Source organism: Enhydra lutris, unplaced genomic scaffold (genome assembly GCF_002288905.1).
Source record: "Enhydra lutris kenyoni isolate GAN:26980312 unplaced genomic scaffold, ASM228890v2 scaffoldscaffold27, whole genome shotgun sequence".
NCBI classification, from domain to species: Eukaryota; Metazoa; Chordata; class Mammalia; order Carnivora; family Mustelidae; genus Enhydra; species Enhydra lutris.
Genome location: NW_019154111.1, coordinates 26980587 through 26999613, shown reverse-complemented (window position 1 = coordinate 26999613; position 19027 = coordinate 26980587). Strand labels below are relative to the sequence as shown.

Sequence of the window (19027 nt, the reverse complement as noted above, 5' to 3'; positions counted from 1 at the left end):
TGCAAAATGATTTAAACTTATTTAAGGTTATCTAAGGTGATTTGACAATATCTAACAAAACCCCGTATACATTTATTTTTTACCCCACAATTCCACATCCAGGAAACTAAAAAGATACAATGCCCAAAATTCAAAATGAATACGCACCAGGGTACCCACTATAGCAGTATTTGTAACAGGAAAAGCTTATAAATAACTGACTGAAATGAGGAAGATATCTATATACTTGTGATTGGTTAATTTATGCTGTCAACTTGACTGGGCCAAGGGGTGCCTGGATATCTGGCTAAACATTCTAAGTGTTTCTGTGAGGATGTTTCTGAATGAGATTAACATTTAAATTAGTAAACTGAGTAAAGCAGACTGTCCTTCATAATGGGGTGGGCCTCATCCAATGACTTTAAGGTCTGCATAGAGCAAAAGGTTAACCCTCCCCAGAGTATGAAAGCCTCCTCCAGCCTGACTGCCTTATTAGCACAGGGACACTGAATTTTTCCTGCCTTCAGACTCAGACTAAAACATCCGCTATTCCTAGGCTTCAAGCCTGCCAGGTTTAAGACTGTAACTACACCACTGGTTCTCCTGGGTCTCCAGCATGTCAACTCATCCTGCAGATCTTGGAATTTGTCAGCCTCCATAAACACAGGAGTCAATTCTCTGGAGAACCCTGACCAGTACAATACCAAACAGTGATCTTCATGAGATATTATTAAATAAAATAGAAAGGTATAAAACAGAGTATATAACATATCCCACTTGAACACAGAAGAACAGGTGGATATATGTGTGTATGTGAATTTGGTTAATTCTTAAAAAAAAAAAAACAGGATAAAACAAATGAAGAAAAAGGATGGGAGCATTTTACAAATACAACTTTTTATAAAGTTTTGAGTTTTGAACCATATAAATGTTTCATATTCCCACAAATTAAAATAGGGGAAAACTCATAAAAATGAAAGAAAAGTGAACACAACCATATACAAAAGAACTATTTCAAGTAACTTTTAAACATAGGGTCCTGACCCTTGGTGGAATATGTTCTAAAGACAAAAGAACTGCAAGGAAATTTTAAACTTCATCCAGTTTATTGTTAAATGTAAAACTGGCACTGTAATTTTCAAACCACTTTATGTGAACTATAGGACAAAAGCAAATGTGTTAATATTATTCAGAACTAAGTCCTTCAGCAGCAGACCTAGTGCCCAGATCTTACTTTATTTTCTAAATGCCATTTCCCACTAAAAGAAAGTAGGGCCCTGTGAAGAAATAGTTTGATTCTAAGTCTCAGACAGCAAAAGTAAAGGTTCATATTGTCCTAGAGAGTTAAGAAAGTGCTCACAGGTGATGTCAGAACATAGAATCCAGCTTGGAAGGGGCTCCCACCAACTACATATGAAATAATCTGAACATCTTCCTCCAACCCCCAAAAAAAGACTGATGGAAGAAGACTGAATAACTAATATCAGAGGCTATAGTGATATTGCAAAAATTTAAAAAACCCTCAAAACCAAAAAACCTACTCATCACAACTGTAACTATTACACCAATTTCTTATTGAGAAAATTGCTAATTAAACAAAAAGAATTAGGTATACGTGTATGTTTATTTTTACCCAGCCTTTCTGAAGAACAGGTTATCATTCCCTGTTCATAAAGAAAAGCTTTTATTTACAGAAGCTAATAAATGCAAAGAATGATACAATTTGAAAAAACATTTTGCAAACCCAAATGAAACAGTTTATCTAATAAACAAATAAACCTGTTAGCTGATTACAAGCACCTGGTTATGCTATTACTGGGGGAAAAGAACTATACAATCTAAAAAACAATGTATTAAGAAGAAATTAAGAGAGCTAAAGATACAAAAGGTCTAAAGGAACTAAAGAAAGACCTAGATGAGAAGAGATCACAGGCACTTTGTACATTTGTTGAAAAGGTACATGGGCAGCAAAGGATCAAGTCTTCCATAGTAGAGGGATTTTGCTTGATTAAAGGGAAACCAGCAGAACTTTTAATGGTTGCTTAGAATAGTGTGACTAACTGGAAACTTTAAGAAACCCAAATGCAGAGATTGTTCTCCCTGTTCTACTCCTGCATCCCCCCACCCCACATAGGTCTTGATTTTCAAATATGAAAAAGGCAGTGGGGCAGCACTAGAGGCATGGAGTGTGACTAAAAAGCAGAGAAAATTCTTTACACTCTTCTGTAGGCTAAGGTCTCAGAGTCTTGAGGGAGGAATGTGCTTGTTATATACATAAGACAGAACTCACCTTCAAAGCATTTGAAGCCAGGGGGTATAGCTCAGTGGTAGAGCATTTGACTGCAAAGCATTTGAAGCCAGAGGTGAAATGAAACTATGTAATCCATTTTAACCCCTGATGGATCGAAGTGTCAGTCTCCCATCCTAGCAGCCACTCAATGAGAGAGAGAGAAGGAAAAAAAAAAAAGCATGCCCTCTCTAGGGAAAACTAATATTTATGCCAGTCTCTTCAAAACACAGTGTTCGTGTGTGTGTGTGTGTGTGTGTGTGTGTGTACATATATATATGTACATATACATATATATATATATTTTAAAATTACCAGACATATAATGCAGGAAAATGATCCATAATAGCCAAAAGAAAAAAACAGCCAAAAGAAGATCTAGATAAAACATGTTGGAATAAACAAAGACTTTAAAATAATTGTTATAATTCTTTTAATTCAGAAAAAGGTTAACTGACTAGAACTTCAAAAGAAAAATGCAATCTCTAAAAGATGAGCCAAATAATTATTATATAAAAATTGAGAAAAATGGTATCTTGAAAATATCTCTCTTGGTAACAGAACAAAAAGCCAAAAAAAAAAAAAATCGGTAAGGATATACAGATATTCTGAACAGTACTATCAACCATCTTGAAACCAAAAACCACAGAAGAGAGAATGTGGGATATTTTACAAATAAACTGACATTTCTCTAAAAACGCAAATAAAAACAAGAACCTAAAGAAATGTAACCACCAAATGTCATGCATAAGCCCTGATTAGATTTAGAAAAAGAAATTATAAGTACATTTTGGGGACAATTTTTTAAAAATCTGAATTTTTGAACTAAAATTTTTAGGAAATGAGAAAACTACTGTTAATTATCTTAATGTGATGATGATGATATGGTGGTTATGGAGAAGAATGTCCTTATTCTTAGGAGATGTGTGGGAATGAAAGTCATGTTTTCTGCAATTTACCTGCAAATGATTCAGGAAACAATGTGTTTCTCTCTATGTACAAAGACTTAGAAAAAGCAAATTCTTTTATTAAACAACAACTATACATTTGTGTCTTGTTTCTAGTTTTCAGTATTTCATACTATAAGTCAAATTTTATTATTTTTTTTGCAGGAAATCATATGTAGAATTCTTTAAGCTAAACAGCCAGTAAAATCTTAGAAGGGTAATGTCGGTAAGGCTTAACTCACATACCAAATTCCTATGAAGTTTTAAGTATAATTAACTGGAAAGAAACTTCTGTTAGACCCTTTTTAAAACCCACTTTAGCTTTCAAATTACCACTGCTTTCTTAGAATTATCAACAGAGAAATGAATTATATATATAACACAAGTTAAAATTGCAGATAAATCAAGTTTCAAAATTCAATACTGTTTTGAAGCCTTTTCCCTCAAGCTAGTTTAAAGTTTAAAGACATTATAAAACTCCTCATGGATTAAATCCCACAGTAAGATTAGTTTACAATATTTTGCCACTGTTCTTTTACAGTTTGACCTCAATTCTTATGAATGTTCCTTTTCAGCAGTTTGACCTAAAAATGACCTCTTTCAGAACACATGTAGATACAATAACTATTGATAAAAACCACAAATCCAAGGAAAAACAGAGTGAAGTGTGAGGCAGATTCTTTATTCAAGGAAGGTACAAGCAAATGCTCCTATGAGAGTACCACCTATCAAAGTCCATTTAAGAAAATAAAGTCTGAGAGCTTGCTTGGTGTATTTGAATACTAATTTTAAAGCAGTGCTGCTGCTAAAAGCCAAGAATGGTGATCTTAAATAGTGATGGCACTAATTTTCTGACTGGATTACATTATTACTTTGTGTAATAAAAGAAATACATGGTTCAGCAGTATTTCTCATTTTGTGTTTCTTAGCTTGAGGGAGAAAATGTGTATTGTGGGTAAGTCAGATTTATAACCATTTTCCCTCCAGAACCAACCAACCAAACAAAAAAACCCCAAAACATTTTAATTCCAAGCATCTTATTTCCTACTATTCTGGCTCCTTTCTTTAGTTATCCAACTCCACAATTCTTGGCATCCACAATCCATTGGTGGGTGATACCACCCTTTCACTCCCCACATCCAACTCATATTTATGTATCATCATAATCACCACAATATATATACCATCATTTCCCTACCCCCTCTCTTGAGTCATTATACTCATTTGAGCATTAATCTTATTATACTAATGTTCTGTCCATTCACTTTCTCACACTCTAAAAAAACTGTTTCCTACAACTTTATACCTCGATTATTACATTAGCTTCCTGATTTCCTTAGTTACACCCTCCCCTTCCTATAGTCTATCTTAACACAGCAATTAATTCTTAAGAATTCCAGACACATTATAAAAGGTTAATAAAATCCTGTTAATCTTCTTCTTAAAACATCCAGTGACTCATTCACACAGAATAAAAGCTAATGTCTTTACAATGGTTTACAAAATCTTACAGACTCTAGCTGTTCACTATCTTACTCTCTACCACTCTTCTTCCCCTCATATTTTGCTCTAGCCAAACTGGTTTCCTTACTGTTTCGGAAACATCCCAACAACAGTCTGTACCTCAAAGCCTTCGGACTTCTTAGGCTTGGTCTCTCACTTTTTTTGTGATTTTTATACATAACACTTCAGTGAGGCCGACCCTGTCTACCCTACTCAAAATCGTTCTATTTTTCCTTGCTTCACTTTTCTCATGGCACTTACTCTATCTGACTTAGCATATATTTAACTTATATATTGTTTCTTGCCTCTATTAGCATGAAAGAGAGAGCAAGAGAGCAAGGATTTTGGTGGATTATTGTACTCTCAGTGCCTATGATGTGACTAGTACACAGTAGATAATCATTAAAAATTATTATTAGATGAACAAAACAATTAAATATATACAATTTTTTTTCTCTGGACTATTTGTTGAATGAATGAAATATGCATTATTACATAACTTTTAAATGATATTAAAACAAATTTTGGATAGAATAACTACAATGAAATATAAACCAGAAGTTATAAATTTATTGTCCACATAAAAAGGAAATACTTTGTTTTCTGAGACTTCATTTTTATTTTTTATTTATTTACTTTTTTAGAGAGAGAGAATGAGAGATAAAAGGGGCATAATGAGGAAGAGAGAAAGGATCCTAAGTAGACTCCACCCCCAGTGCAGAGCCCTAGAGCTCTATCTCACAACCCTGAGGTCATGCTGTAAGCCAAAATCAAAAGTCAGTTGCTTAAGGGACTGAGCCACCTGGCCACTCCTGGGAGTTCATTTTTAAATTCAGTCATTATACATATCTATTCTTCTCATTTTACCACCTTGAGAGAACTGACAGGAAGTATTTCACTTTCTGATATTTTAAATGTTAGAATTTATACTATGAACTTAAACTACGATAAGATAAACATTATCCAAAATAAATTTAAGTGCTACAACACTCTAAGTCATACAACCAAAATTCAGGATTTTAACACTTTTAAGATGTTTTCAAACTTTAAATTATAGAAACATATTCACTTTTACTTGAATCCAAATATAATTATGAAAAGAAATTTCTATACTATAACTTATTAATGAAGAGTTAAGTGTTAAAACTCCTATTTTAAATGTATTAGTGTTTAAGTATATTAAATGCATTTAAAACTACACTTTTATTTATTTTTAGAGCTATACTTTTAAAAAAGTTTAAACAAAATTAAAAGTTATATCCGAGAAAAACAGTTTGATGAAAAAGAGATGAATGATATGAACCTAGGGAAAGAGAGTCAAGGGGGAAAAGTTACCTAAAAGATATAATCTGTTTTAAAGCAGCTCTATTTTGGTACAGTGAATTATACAAAGCATTACTTGGATTTAAGAGTTTAAACAGTACATTAGAAACCAAAAATGTTAGTTCATAAAAACACTCACCTACAACACCATTCAATACGACCTTCGCCCTCACAAGTTTTTGCCCAATGGTTATCTGCCAAATTTTTCATTGCAACAGCATATTCACAAAGGGTTTCCTCATCCTCACAATGTTCTCGCCAGATCTTATCAAAATCTCCCACTAAAAACAAGGGGAAAAAATGAATTAAGTTAATTTCACTTAAAAATATCTAAGGCTTTTAAAAGTTTATTTCTGCATAACCTATAATTACTTAAAAATGAGAAAAGCAAAATCATGAAATCAAATTTCATGAAGCTTAAACTTTTTAATTTTAAAAGGTCCTTTATGCAAAAGATGCAACATTTTAACTATGATGATGTGTTAATCAAATAAATTTTACCATTTTAAACAGATGGATTTGTGAAGCTCAAACTAATAAGCATAAGCAGACGTAGGTATGAGTTATCAGTTTATAAACCAAAAACACACTAGGAGGGAACAATTATGGCTGGGCATTCAAGCATTAATTATCCTGCTACCCTTGGGCAATATGACCTTGCAGCACAGAGTAAAGTTACTTAACCTTGCTTCTTGCCTGTTATTTTCTTGGATCTCTACATACAGTTTTCTATATTAAAAAGGGGTTGCTGGCTGAGATGGTAACATAAATTAGCAAGCAAGCTAAATATTTTTATTTACTTACTTGGACATGCTCTCGGCATACAGTACTTTAAAAAATTATTATCCTTGGGCAAAAATGCTGCTAGAGAAATTATCTTGGAAGCCCCTCCAAAGTTTCAAATCCTTATGAAATGTTCTGAATAAAAATTATAAGCTGACTGTATTTGCCATCACCTTTTTAAAAACATTAAATCAGTCACCACTTTTAATATGAAATCTGAAAGAGCAATGTGCGTTCTGATAAAATATGGAATGAGAATGCTATGGCCAAATAAATGAGCATTAACATAATTGTTAGGGTAAAAGAATAAACAAAAGGATAAACAAAAATTATCGTGGTGGCTTCACTCAACATCCTTAGTTTTAAGATTAAGTTTTATTGCCTTATGTTCAAATGTAGGCAATTGTTTGGTGACAGAATAAAATCAAAAACATAAAATAAAACAGCCAAATTTGAAGATGATAGTCAAATTCTCTTCCCAGTTAAGACTATTACATTCTAGCATTCAAGAAGTGTGTTTGTTTGATTGATTTTTAACACAGAAAAAGAATTAAAACAGTTCAAATACATCAAGACTGACTTACTCAAAATTTCAAAAGCCTTATTACTGTAAGCACAGAGACCAAGAAGGACTGAGTTGAAAATCAAAATACTAGCCCTTTAGTTTGACTAAACTGAGAAACAGCAATAAAGGTACATACATGCAGATACACACAGTGTTAAAATGATTACATATCACAGTCTCAATCCTGGCCTGAATACCGAATGTAAACCCAAAAGGGATGAAGGTTTCTCTTTTGGAGGGTTATGTATTTACACAACAATATTTTCATTAACCAGTAATATTTGTGTAGTGACAGAACTCTCAATTTGTTATATAGTGAACTGCAATAACCATCCACTAAAACAGGCAGGCAAACATATTTCCTAAATTCTTAAAGAAAAACTCCTCAGTTTTAGCAACATCTTTTAGATAGAGTAATTTACCAAATCTCTAATAGAACTACAGGAAGTCTTTGAAAAAAATATTTTGATTAATGATACATTAATAAACCTATGATGGTTCCTAACACTCTATTCATCAGACTTGATATCAAATGGTTCACTAAGGAATAGTATCATTTTAGAGGTGCTTTATCTTTTATTAAGATGGACATCTTCAATTCTAAAAGGCCTTTTGTTTGAACTTCTAAATTTCACTGCTCTATTTAATATGAAAAATAAATACATAAAATTACTGTATTTTTTGGTAATAACAATCATTCAAACAAAAGCTGTATGGCCAAATATATCTGGGAAAAGCTATGTTTAACATATTTAAACAGATTTCTTTTCTGTAAGACTTTTTAGCTTAGATTCCACAGAAGATACAACATAAGACAAAGACCTGGGTGTAAGTAGTTTATTTGGGAGAGAATCCTAGGAAACAGGAGTGAGGGAGTGGGGAGAATAAGCCAAGGCAGGAAAAAAATGCTAAAACAAAGGTACACTATTGAGTTCTGCTGCTGTGGGCTAGAGAAGCATATGAATTCTGGAATTTTGCACCTAAAAGACAGGAGGCTAGGACATTTTATACATCAGCTACAATCCCCAATTAACTGAGAGTTGATGAGAACCTCTACTTCTAGTTTGCACTTAGGCACTGAGTAAGGCGACATCCTTAGTGGGCTCCAGCAGTGTTAAGAATAGTGGAAAGCAGCACTCAGTTAAAGTGCAACTTTGTTAGGGCTGGGTGCCTCTGAGCTCACCGTTTGTCCGCCACAGCTGAAGACCAAGGGTACGTTATGTGGGGGCACCAAATGCATCTACTACAACTCTATATCACTGTATACTATGAAATTCAATTTACCCTAGAATTAACTATAGAGTTGCAAAGGCAACTGTACATATACAAAGACAACTGCATATATACAGAAACCTACTGCCATTCAGCTTTTAAGACCCATAGTTTACCACATTCAACAAAATTCTGTGTACATAATATCAGTATCTTGTACAGTTTTAAAGCTTACTATCTGCTCCACTGAAGTTTTGAGGAAGGATTCAAATTTTGTCTGTAAAGCCTATTTAACTCAAACTGTTTGCAGAGAACTTTCAATTTTAAGTCTTTGCTAACATTTAAGTCTCCAAACTCTCTCCAACTACGATGATACTGAAACCGATGCATGATTAGTAAAGTGTAGTACCCTTATATATAATTGAGACTAAACAATATAGTTGTATATATTTTTCATTCTTTCAGTGGATTTGCTGAAAAAAAAAAAATACTCTATGTCAAAACGTTACCCAGGATAACAAAGTTGATGAGCTAGCACTGGCATCAAAGAAAGGGAAGAAGAAATGTCACAAGATGTGGTAGATGCTATATGAACCAGATTATGTTCCCTATGTCCTATGTAAGGCTTCCTGGACCCAGAACTTTTAAATCATATACAAGAAGATGTATCAAGAAGACACTATGTTAAATAGTGGTTACAAAGTTGAAGAAAAAACACTGCCACCAGTTATTAAAATATTCTACTTTCTAGAATACTCTTGAAAGCTTGTTAAACAAACAGAATGGCCAAATTCAGTTTTTTTTCCATAATAGTCCATTCTCTGTTTTTACAGTATTCAAAATAATAGTATTTATCTTTTAAGCAAAGTATTTTCAAAATAATTTATGATTTGAGTTCTAAAAGCCAATACCAGTTAAGGTTGACCAGTGCCCAGTATCCATAATCAAAATCCTTCTGCTAACATAATCAAAATCCTCCTGCTAATGTGGTCAAAATTTTTACACAAAAAATATGTTAATACTTGATTCTAAGAATTTTTAGTTATCTTTTAGAAATTAGGCCAACCAACATCTAAAAGACTGAACTATTTAAAAGTATAATACTTTTTCATTACCAAGTAGCAAATTAGGAACTAAGAACTTCCTGAGGTCGGCATCAAAGATCTAGTCAACAGAATCAGAAATGCTTAAGTATTCAAGCTCAATCAGAGGTTCTCAATGAATTAGTAATTAGTCATATAATGATTTTACAATGATATTGGCATTTGTGATGACTCAAAATCATTGTGATTAATATCTATTTTCTTGCCCACTTCTTAGACATCCTCTAGAAGTATGAATGTTATCTTTTAAAAAAAAGAGAGATAAAGGAGGAAGAGGAAGGGAGGGAGAGCTAAATCTCCAATAAATACATACATTTCATTTTCCCCAAATATAGAGAATTCAAAAACTATTTTTAGAAAGCACAATTAAAAATATATGTCCTCCTGGGACACCTGGGTGGCTCAGTGGGTTAAAGCCTCTGCCTTTGGCTCAGGTCATGATCTCAGGGTCCTGGGATCCAGCCCCACGTCGGGTGGGGCTCTCTGCTCAGCAGGGAGCCTGCTTCCCCCTCTCTCTCTGCCTGCCTCTCTGCCTACTTGTGATCTCAATCTCTCTGTCAAATAAATAAATAAATAAATAAAATCTTTTAAAAATAATATATATATGTCCTCCAGTCTAACTTAAAATTAATAATTAGTGAATATTTTATGGCCAAACTAAATGAATATAAAGAAGAAATCAGTAATTTGTTCAAGTACATAGTTTTAAAGACCATGTTAAAGCTCTGCTTCATCTAAAAGATAAAGTCGTCAATTTGCCTAATAAGATTCTGAACTGTTAGCATGACTTCTATTTATTATATTCTTCTTACAAATTTTTAAAACAGTAATTAAAAAAAAACTAATTAATAATTTAAAACACAACTGATGCCAATTTAAGTTGTCAAACTAAGTTCAGTAACAGAAATCAATGAACCAAGTTATTTTGAACATTGGTCCTAAAAATCAAGACAGTATCATAATTACTGACTAAATTCACCTCTACAAACATTTTATGTGACAACTAAAAGAAAAAAAATATGAGCTATTACTTCCTATAAAAAGTGGTAACAGTAACAACTAGGAAAAAATTAAAAGCACATTAATTCATTAATTCAAAAGACAGAGTTCCACGGAATCTAAAACAAAAACAAAAACAAAAAGCTCACAGATACAGATAGCAGATTGGTGGTCGCTAGAAGTGTGGGATGGGGTGTGGGAGAAATGGGTGAAGGGGGTCAAAAGATACAAACTTCCAGTTATAAAATAAATAAGTCACGAGGATATTAAAAAAAAAGAAAGTAAGTTCCATTTTTAATAATTTGGTGATTAGTTTAAGGTATTATTACTTTGGGGCGCCTGGGTGGCTCAGTAGGTTAAACCTCTGCCTTCAGCTCAGGTCATGATCTCAGGGTCCTGGGATTGAGTCCTGCATCGAGCTCTCTGCTCCCCCCCACCCTGCCTGCCTCTCTGCCTACTTGTGATAGCGCTCTCTCTCTCTTTCTCTCTCTCTCTCTCTCTCTGTTAAATAAATAAATAAACTCTTAAAAAAAAAAAGATATTATTACTTTGAGTACAACTGTCTTTTTTGTTTTGTTTTGTTTAAGGTTTTATTTATTTGACAGAGAGAGACACACTGAGAGAAGGAACACAAGCGGGGGAAGTGGGAGAGGGAGAACCAGGCTTCCCGCCAAGCGGGGAGCCCAATTCAGGGCCTGATCCCAGGACGGGACCACAACCTGAGCGGAAGGCAGATGCTTAAGGAACTGAGCCACCCTGGTGCCTCTGGTGTCTTTTAAGAACCAAGTATAATGGAGTTAAGGAGTTATTCATCTTTACTCTTCTAAATAACCTCAAGAACAGGTCCAAACTTAAGTGAACCAATGGGATCCCCTATTTAAGTTGACACTATTTTTCCTTTTTGAATTAACTTCTCTCCTGCCATTTGTTACAAGCAAATTTCTTTCCTTCAAATCATAACTGAATTCACATATTCAAAAGGGTCCATCTGCTTCTTACTTGATCATCTTACAATTACTTCCTATATGTATCTGCAATCCTTATAGTACTTTGTCACTTGTTTATGGATATTGTCTACTAAGACCATAAGATGGTAATTTTCCCATTAGAAAGTATAAATTGAAAGGCAAATACTTTTTGATTTAAAACTTACATAAGCTATAGGAGTTAGTGATGGTGCCCCATTAATGGGGGAAAAAATGTTTTACGTTTTTGCCATGCTCAAAAAATACACAAAACACCAAAATTATAAATTAAATTCAGTACCAGAGTAAAATTAAAACAAGAGTTGACAACTGTCAGTGGATAATAGTGATGAAAAAGTAAAATCTGAATACTTCAAAATAATGTTCTTAAAATAAGAGTTACAAGAGGCTTGGAAAAACAATAGATTCAAAGTCAATTTTCTGGAAACTTCACTGTTTTATGCTACTTTATGTATTTTTTACTTTATGTTATTGTCAAAAGAAAAACTTGCAGCTGGAAGTGCAACTGTATCCATTAAGTTCTTTGATAACTGTATGTATTTCTAAATAAAAATTTGAACAAACAAAAAAAATTCAAATGGCATTTTCTACTGAAATAGAAAAAAAAACCCAACAGTACATATATCTTTTAGGAAAAGCTATACGCTTAAAGAGAAATTATTGGTAACAACATTATTTAAATAGATGAGTTATTTTTATGTGAAAAAAAAAGATAGATGGTGTTATCTATGCTTAAAAAAAAAGACAGATGCATTTTTACATGCTAGGACCATGTGATGTTTATAAGTATGCTACAAATAATATTATTTTCTCAGTAACTTCTAATTTTCTCACTTTAAAAAGATAAAGCACAGAAGATAAGAAATTTTGTTAAGTGTAAATCTGAGGCCAAATTTAGATAAGAATAGCATGTAAATTATTCTTAGTGGTTTACCCTTCTGAGTCATAATATCAAAGATCAACACCGCACTATTGTGGTTCTTACATGGAATACAAAACAAATCACATGATTCCATATTCACAAAACTTAAAAAAAAAAAGAAAAATGTATAGTCAGAAGGGATCAGTGGACATGGAGTACAGAGTGACAGAGGTGTGACTACAGAGGAGCATAATGAAATTTGGAAACAATAGAAATGTTCTGTATCTTGAATGTAGCAATGCTTCACAGGTGTATACATCTGCCAAAACCCACTGAATTATACACTTTAAATGGGTTTAGTTTATTGTACATAAATTGTTCCTCAATAAGTTTCATTTAAAAATATTATATGCCATGAGCACAGTAAAAGTTACAACATTAAAAATATATATATTTCATTAAATTTGAGGGTCATTAAGTTCTCTTAAAAAAAAAACAATTTACTTTGAGTATCACAAACAAATCTTGACCTTGTGGAAATTCAGAACTAAAAATCTATTTAATTTTTACTTCGGTACATTATCAAATGTGGACAGTAAGATACTTTACCTATAGATGACCAGATTACCAAATTCACATTTCAAGAACCTTTAAAGATCATTTTCTCTAATATGAGGTAAGCAGATAAACTCATGACCAAGTGGAAACAAGTTCAACAGCCACTCTACAGCATTAAGACAAGTGTTCAGGTCTAGAGTGTCTCACAAACACAGTTAAACCAGGCTTCTCAGGATTCCTGAGCACCTGAAACAGTGACACACCTAAAGGGGAACAAAACATCCACGGTGTGTGGTGTAGAAGGAGCTTCTGAGATTCAAACACAGAACACCTGAAAACCTGCATCTTATATCCAACATGTCATGACTAGTCATTTCTCTGATGAGGGAAAAAAACCCAAAACTGTGATGTACTAAGGTCAGACCTTTCTTATAAAAACAGAAATATAAGAAGCAAAGCAGTCGGGGCTGGTGGGGCGCGGGGGGGCGGGGGGGGCAAAAAAACCTGTTACAGCCATTCTAATACTGAAGAAGACAGAGACTACAGAGCAGCCTTGGTAGAAATTCCAGGAACCAGCCAATCTTCAATGTTATAGCCCTTAAATGCACCCAGGCAGTATAGTTAATGATATACCTTTTTATTTCTTAAACCATGTATGTAACAAATTTAATGCTTCCTATGTTGCAAATACTGTTTTAAGTACTTCACAAATATTAACTCATTTAATTCTAATACCAACCCACTGAGACAGATCTTTTACTTTACAGATCAATTCTAATACCAACCCACTGAGACAGATCTTTTACTTACACATCAAATCTAGCAGTCAAATGCCAAAGTCCATGCTTCTAACCACCACACCACCTTGCTTCTCTTTACCAGTTTTTAATTTATGAATGTTCACAGATATGAACAAAGCTTTGCACCAGAAGAAGTAGCACTGACACTACTTGCTACAAACAAATGGTCTTTTGTCAGCCAAATGCAATTATTTAGTCTCTGCAACTGCATTAATTGTTAGATTTCTGGCAATGATTTCAACTCTGGCTGCACGCTGGAATCACCCAGAAGTTTCATTTAATTGATCAGGAGTACAAACTGGTTATTTTAATGCTCCTCAGATAAAGCCACTGTGCAGTGATGGCTCAAAACCACAGGTCTATGATAAGATTGTAAACTCAAACACCTCTTGAAATAATATATAGATTAGTGAGGTTTAGGGCATCCCGAATAGTCAAATTTAATTAAAAAACAAAACACTGCATGGATGAAACTCAGTATCTACAAATGTAATTTAGTCTACAGTCTATCTTGTGTTTGGAGCATTCTCTTGTTATAAACATATTTATGATAAAAATAGTTAATTCAAAATGTAAAACTCTGAATATATCCTACACGTGAGATGGAAACAAATTAAGAAAAGTCAGAATCAATGGCATCAACATCTGTTATTCCCTTATAAAACAAATTTACTGATATATGTACAACCACAGAGATTACTTGTTTGGTGTAAACAAAGGACTTATGAACAACCTTCTGAGAATTAACTTCTATATAAATCGGACTAATAATTTCTATATTAAGTAGAGAAATTGCTTTATAAATGAGAAAAGGGGATGATCAGATGCATGCTGATTAGCCATCTATTCTACAATAACCCTTGCAATGGGCATCAATGTCCCTACACTTAGAGCATAATAAATTAGTACAGTTTATATCAGTGGTTCTCAGATGTTTGCATTTTGCAATTAGTGCTAATTTCACCCCCAAAATTTAGGTTGATATTGGGGTTGAAAGATTTTTATCTTTGAAGTTACAGTATATAGATAAATATACACTCAAACAAAATTATTACCATCTTCTAATACTAACACACACAGACACACAATACAATATCCTTAATAGTTCTCATTTTTTCTGTTTGGATAAAACTTTTTATTTTTTTATTTTTTTTAATCTTTGGCTAACACTAGTATGTAGGAACCAATAGGTAGGGAAAGATGAGTAGCAAATAACAAAGAAGAGAAATTCACAGCATACAGTAAAATAAGGCAAGGTGATTCCACGAAAATTTACCAAATGTTAAAAACAAGGCATTTTACAGTATCCATATTCTCCACTATTTACAGTTTAACTATAGAAAAACAATATGTTTACATTGATAATTTCAACCGTTTTTAGAAGAGTAAAATTAATCTAACTACTTAAGAAGCCATGACCATAAATTCTTTACAAAAAAAACTGTACCCCAAATTTACAATTTAAAAATATGAATGAATATAAAAAGATTAAACCCGACTATATAGAAATATCTATATAAGCATCATTCTTTTTGTGTGTACCTTAAATTTATAAGGCATAATGCTACATACTAGGGATACAAAAACAAAAGGCAGAGTCCTACTCAAGGAACTAAAGTTGTGGGAAAGACAGGTAACTGAACTGGTAAGGGATAAATACAATAAAGGCAAGCACAATTGTGGTATTGGAGCACAAGATATAAAGAGGGACACTAATGTAAAACTGGACACTACTGGTATCTTCCAAGGATCTGTACTCAATTACGCATTATTATCACTCTGTGGGTCAGTTCATATGGCCTCAAACTTCAATTTCCACAGAAGGGCTTCCAATCCTATACTTCTAAAGGATATATTCCAAAATAAATAATTACACCAACCCTATGACAAACCAACCTGTTTACTCTGTTCTCCCTGCTCCCATCCCAACCCATACACATTTCCAAAACAGAGGAAAATGAGTACTTAAATTTTCCCAGAAAACAAACCTTGACATCATCTCGGACTCTTCCCCTTTACTTTCACTGAAACTACTCACTCTGACCTTCAAAAATTCTTTGGTGTATCTTTCTCTGTATTCATGATCACTGTTGTTACTGATGCTATGATTAACTCTAAATCAGATCAGTATAAGGGTCTCCTAGGTGATCTCCTTTCTTCCGGTTCTTTCCTACTCTACAGTACTTTAGAGTTCAGCGTTCCTTAACTCCTCTGTTCATTATATAACCTATGGAGCTTTCAAATACATATGCCTATGTTTCACAAATTTCCACTGATGATAATGATGTGGAACCAAGGCTAATAAGATCCATTGCATTTGTTATTTTTTTTTCCTCCACAAAACAATCAAAAGGTTCTACACCAATCAAGAGGATCTACTTAATTTTACTGTACCTTTTGAAATGTAAAAAAACCAAAACCCTAAAAAGATACCTTACTACAATAATGACCAATAATAACAAAATCAAATAGTTAATATACTATATGCCTCTCACTGAAATGACTATTTACCAGTCAATGTTCTCTTTTAGTGTTACTAATTATTAAACCCTTCATTTTTTCTCCCTGCAAGAATGGCAATTCCCACTCTCCTTGTGTAATGTTAACAAAGCCCTTCTGTGGACAGTCTTCACCTTACTTATTTTGCTAACTAAATAAACATTCTATCACAAAGCAGCACTTTCTGATTCTGTATCAGAATGGGCATGACTAAAAAAAAGAAAAAAAAAGAAAAAGAGAGTAAAACTTCACTTTAAAAAAAGGGGAAAAAAAAGGAAAGAAAGAAAACCTGTTCTAAGTTTTTTGGGGTCATGGAGTTGGTTAGTATTTTAAAGTAGTGTTGAAGACCATAGAAGGAAAAAAAAATAAGAAATTTCAATTAAAAAGTCTGTTATCCTAATATTAAAAACAATTTCAAAACTTTGTTTCAGGAAAACCACTAATATTATATTCATTCTTTCATTTTTAGACCTTTTGGTGTTAGTTTAAAAATATTTCTAATTCAGAGACGCCTGGGTGGCTCAGTGGGTTGGGCCTCTGCCTTCAGCTTAGGCCATGATCTCAGGGTCCTGGGATCGAATCCAGCATCGGGCTCTCTGCTTGGCGGGGAGCCTGTTTCCTCCTCTCTCTCTCTGCCTGCCTCTCTGCCTACTTGTGATCTCTCTCTCTATCAAATAAATAAATAAATAAATAAAATCTTAAAAAAAAAAAAAGTCTAATTCAAGTTTTTCCTTCCCTGCCAACTCTCTTTCATGTGTTTGGTAAAGAAAAACAATCACAATAGTATTTTTCAGCCTATCCTAAACTGTTACTCTAGCTCACCCCTTCTCTCAAATTATGAAGAATGTGAATAATCAATAAAATTAAACATCTCAACTAGACTATTTAGTAGTTGCTTCTTAACATGCTGCTCACAACTATTTATCTTCAATACATAATTTTTTCCGGACATAGTCTATAGAACCAACATACCCTGTATTCTCCTTTTGTGCTTCAGTATCAGTAATCTGTCTTAACTGCTTTTATAATATCATCATTGCTATTACTAACACTGATTTTAATATAGGAAACTACAATAAAGATCCCCCATAATTCAGTGACCTTGAGAATATCACTGTTAACAGCTTATTATGCATGTTTACTTTTCTCTGGTTGGCTTATAAGCTACATGGGTTTGTGTGATGAACTGTTTTTTAACTTGTTTTGGCCTACAGAATAAATAAATTCAGAGTATTCAGTGAATAAATTGATGAAATTTACTAAAGACATTCACAGATGGGTTAAAAAATCAAATCTAAACGGAATGGAAATCATACTTTTATTTCTAACAACTGCAGCCTTTACATTTTTTCAATTTTTACATGAAAACTTTGAGTTTGGAAAAAGAGATGCCAAGCATAATAATAATCATTGTAAGAACAGGATTATGTGACTAGGATTATGGGAAAAAAACATACAAGGACAACTGAAAATACACATGGCTCTACTTCAGTTCTCAATTAGATGTGTACTCATCAGGCAGATTGGATTAAACAATGAAGTCCCTGTTTGGAAAGCAAAATTAGCTGTTTCTCATTAAAAAGCTGTCTACAACTCTTATGATACATTTAAAATATTTCTGGCTTACATGATGGTGTTATTTTTAAAATTTTGTATAGCAAAGACAGAAAACACCTATATCTGCAAACATGTTTCCATTTATATAAACTCAATCTAAAGGACTGTCCCTTAGCTATAAATGGCTGACACTACAAACACCTCTTCTCACCACTGCTAGATATTTCCCTACCATTTCCTCTTGATAACTACTTAAGATAACAGCACTGCTGAGAACACTGACCATTATCTCCAATTCTTACTTTATACAAATTGGCAAAGGATCTCTAAGTGGTGACAGAGAACAGGCAGTAAATGGAGTAAAGAGGGACAAAAGTGGGAAAAAAAAAAAAAAAAAAAAGTGCACTAAATCCACCAGCTAATCTTTACCATTCTACCCACTACCACCAACCCCAAGCCTGCTCATCCCCATCAACAAGCATGAGGTGGGCAACAAGCATCAGTTGAGAAATTTTTTCTACCACAGCAGGAAAATCTTATTTTTATTGTTATTCCTGATTCATTTTTAATTTCAGTACCAGATATAGGGGAAGGGAAAACTACATTATCTAACTGTACACTTGTTATCCAATGCTCACTCCTGCCATTTCTCACCCAAAAACCCATACTTCATATAGTCCCAACTCAGCTCATCATACCTATCCCATGGATTACTCCTTTCTCATCAATTTACATCATTTTACCTAACACAAATTCCTGCTTCCCATTTTCCTCCTATTTCACCAACATGTGGAGTTACCATTAGGTGTGCAATTGGGAGGAAAAAATTATTTCCATAAAATATGTACAGTACTAATGATGAACTATCCAAACTTCAAGCAAGTTGTGTCAATATTTTTGGGATTTGGCTCACTCATGTGTAAAAGGAATGCATTCCAAAGATTGGCTGACAAATTTCCAGGCCCCATTGACAAGGATTCTGAAACTATATACTAAAGGTAGAAGACAAGAATTTTCTAAATGGCACACAGATGATCAGTCATATTTGGGAATCAATGATAAAT

The 19027-nt window shown here is 33.4% G+C and overlaps 1 protein-coding gene across 1 annotated transcript in view; it reads right to left on the bottom strand.

Moving 5' to 3' along the window:
• LOC111151958 (base methyltransferase of 25S rRNA 2 homolog) overlaps nt 1-19027 on the bottom strand; it is a 108018-nt gene that overhangs the window by 86040 nt on the left and 2951 nt on the right. Inside the window, 1 exon segment of the mRNA XM_022510203.1 lies at nt 6179-6320. Coding sequence (XP_022365911.1) covers nt 6179-6320 — 142 coding nt within the window.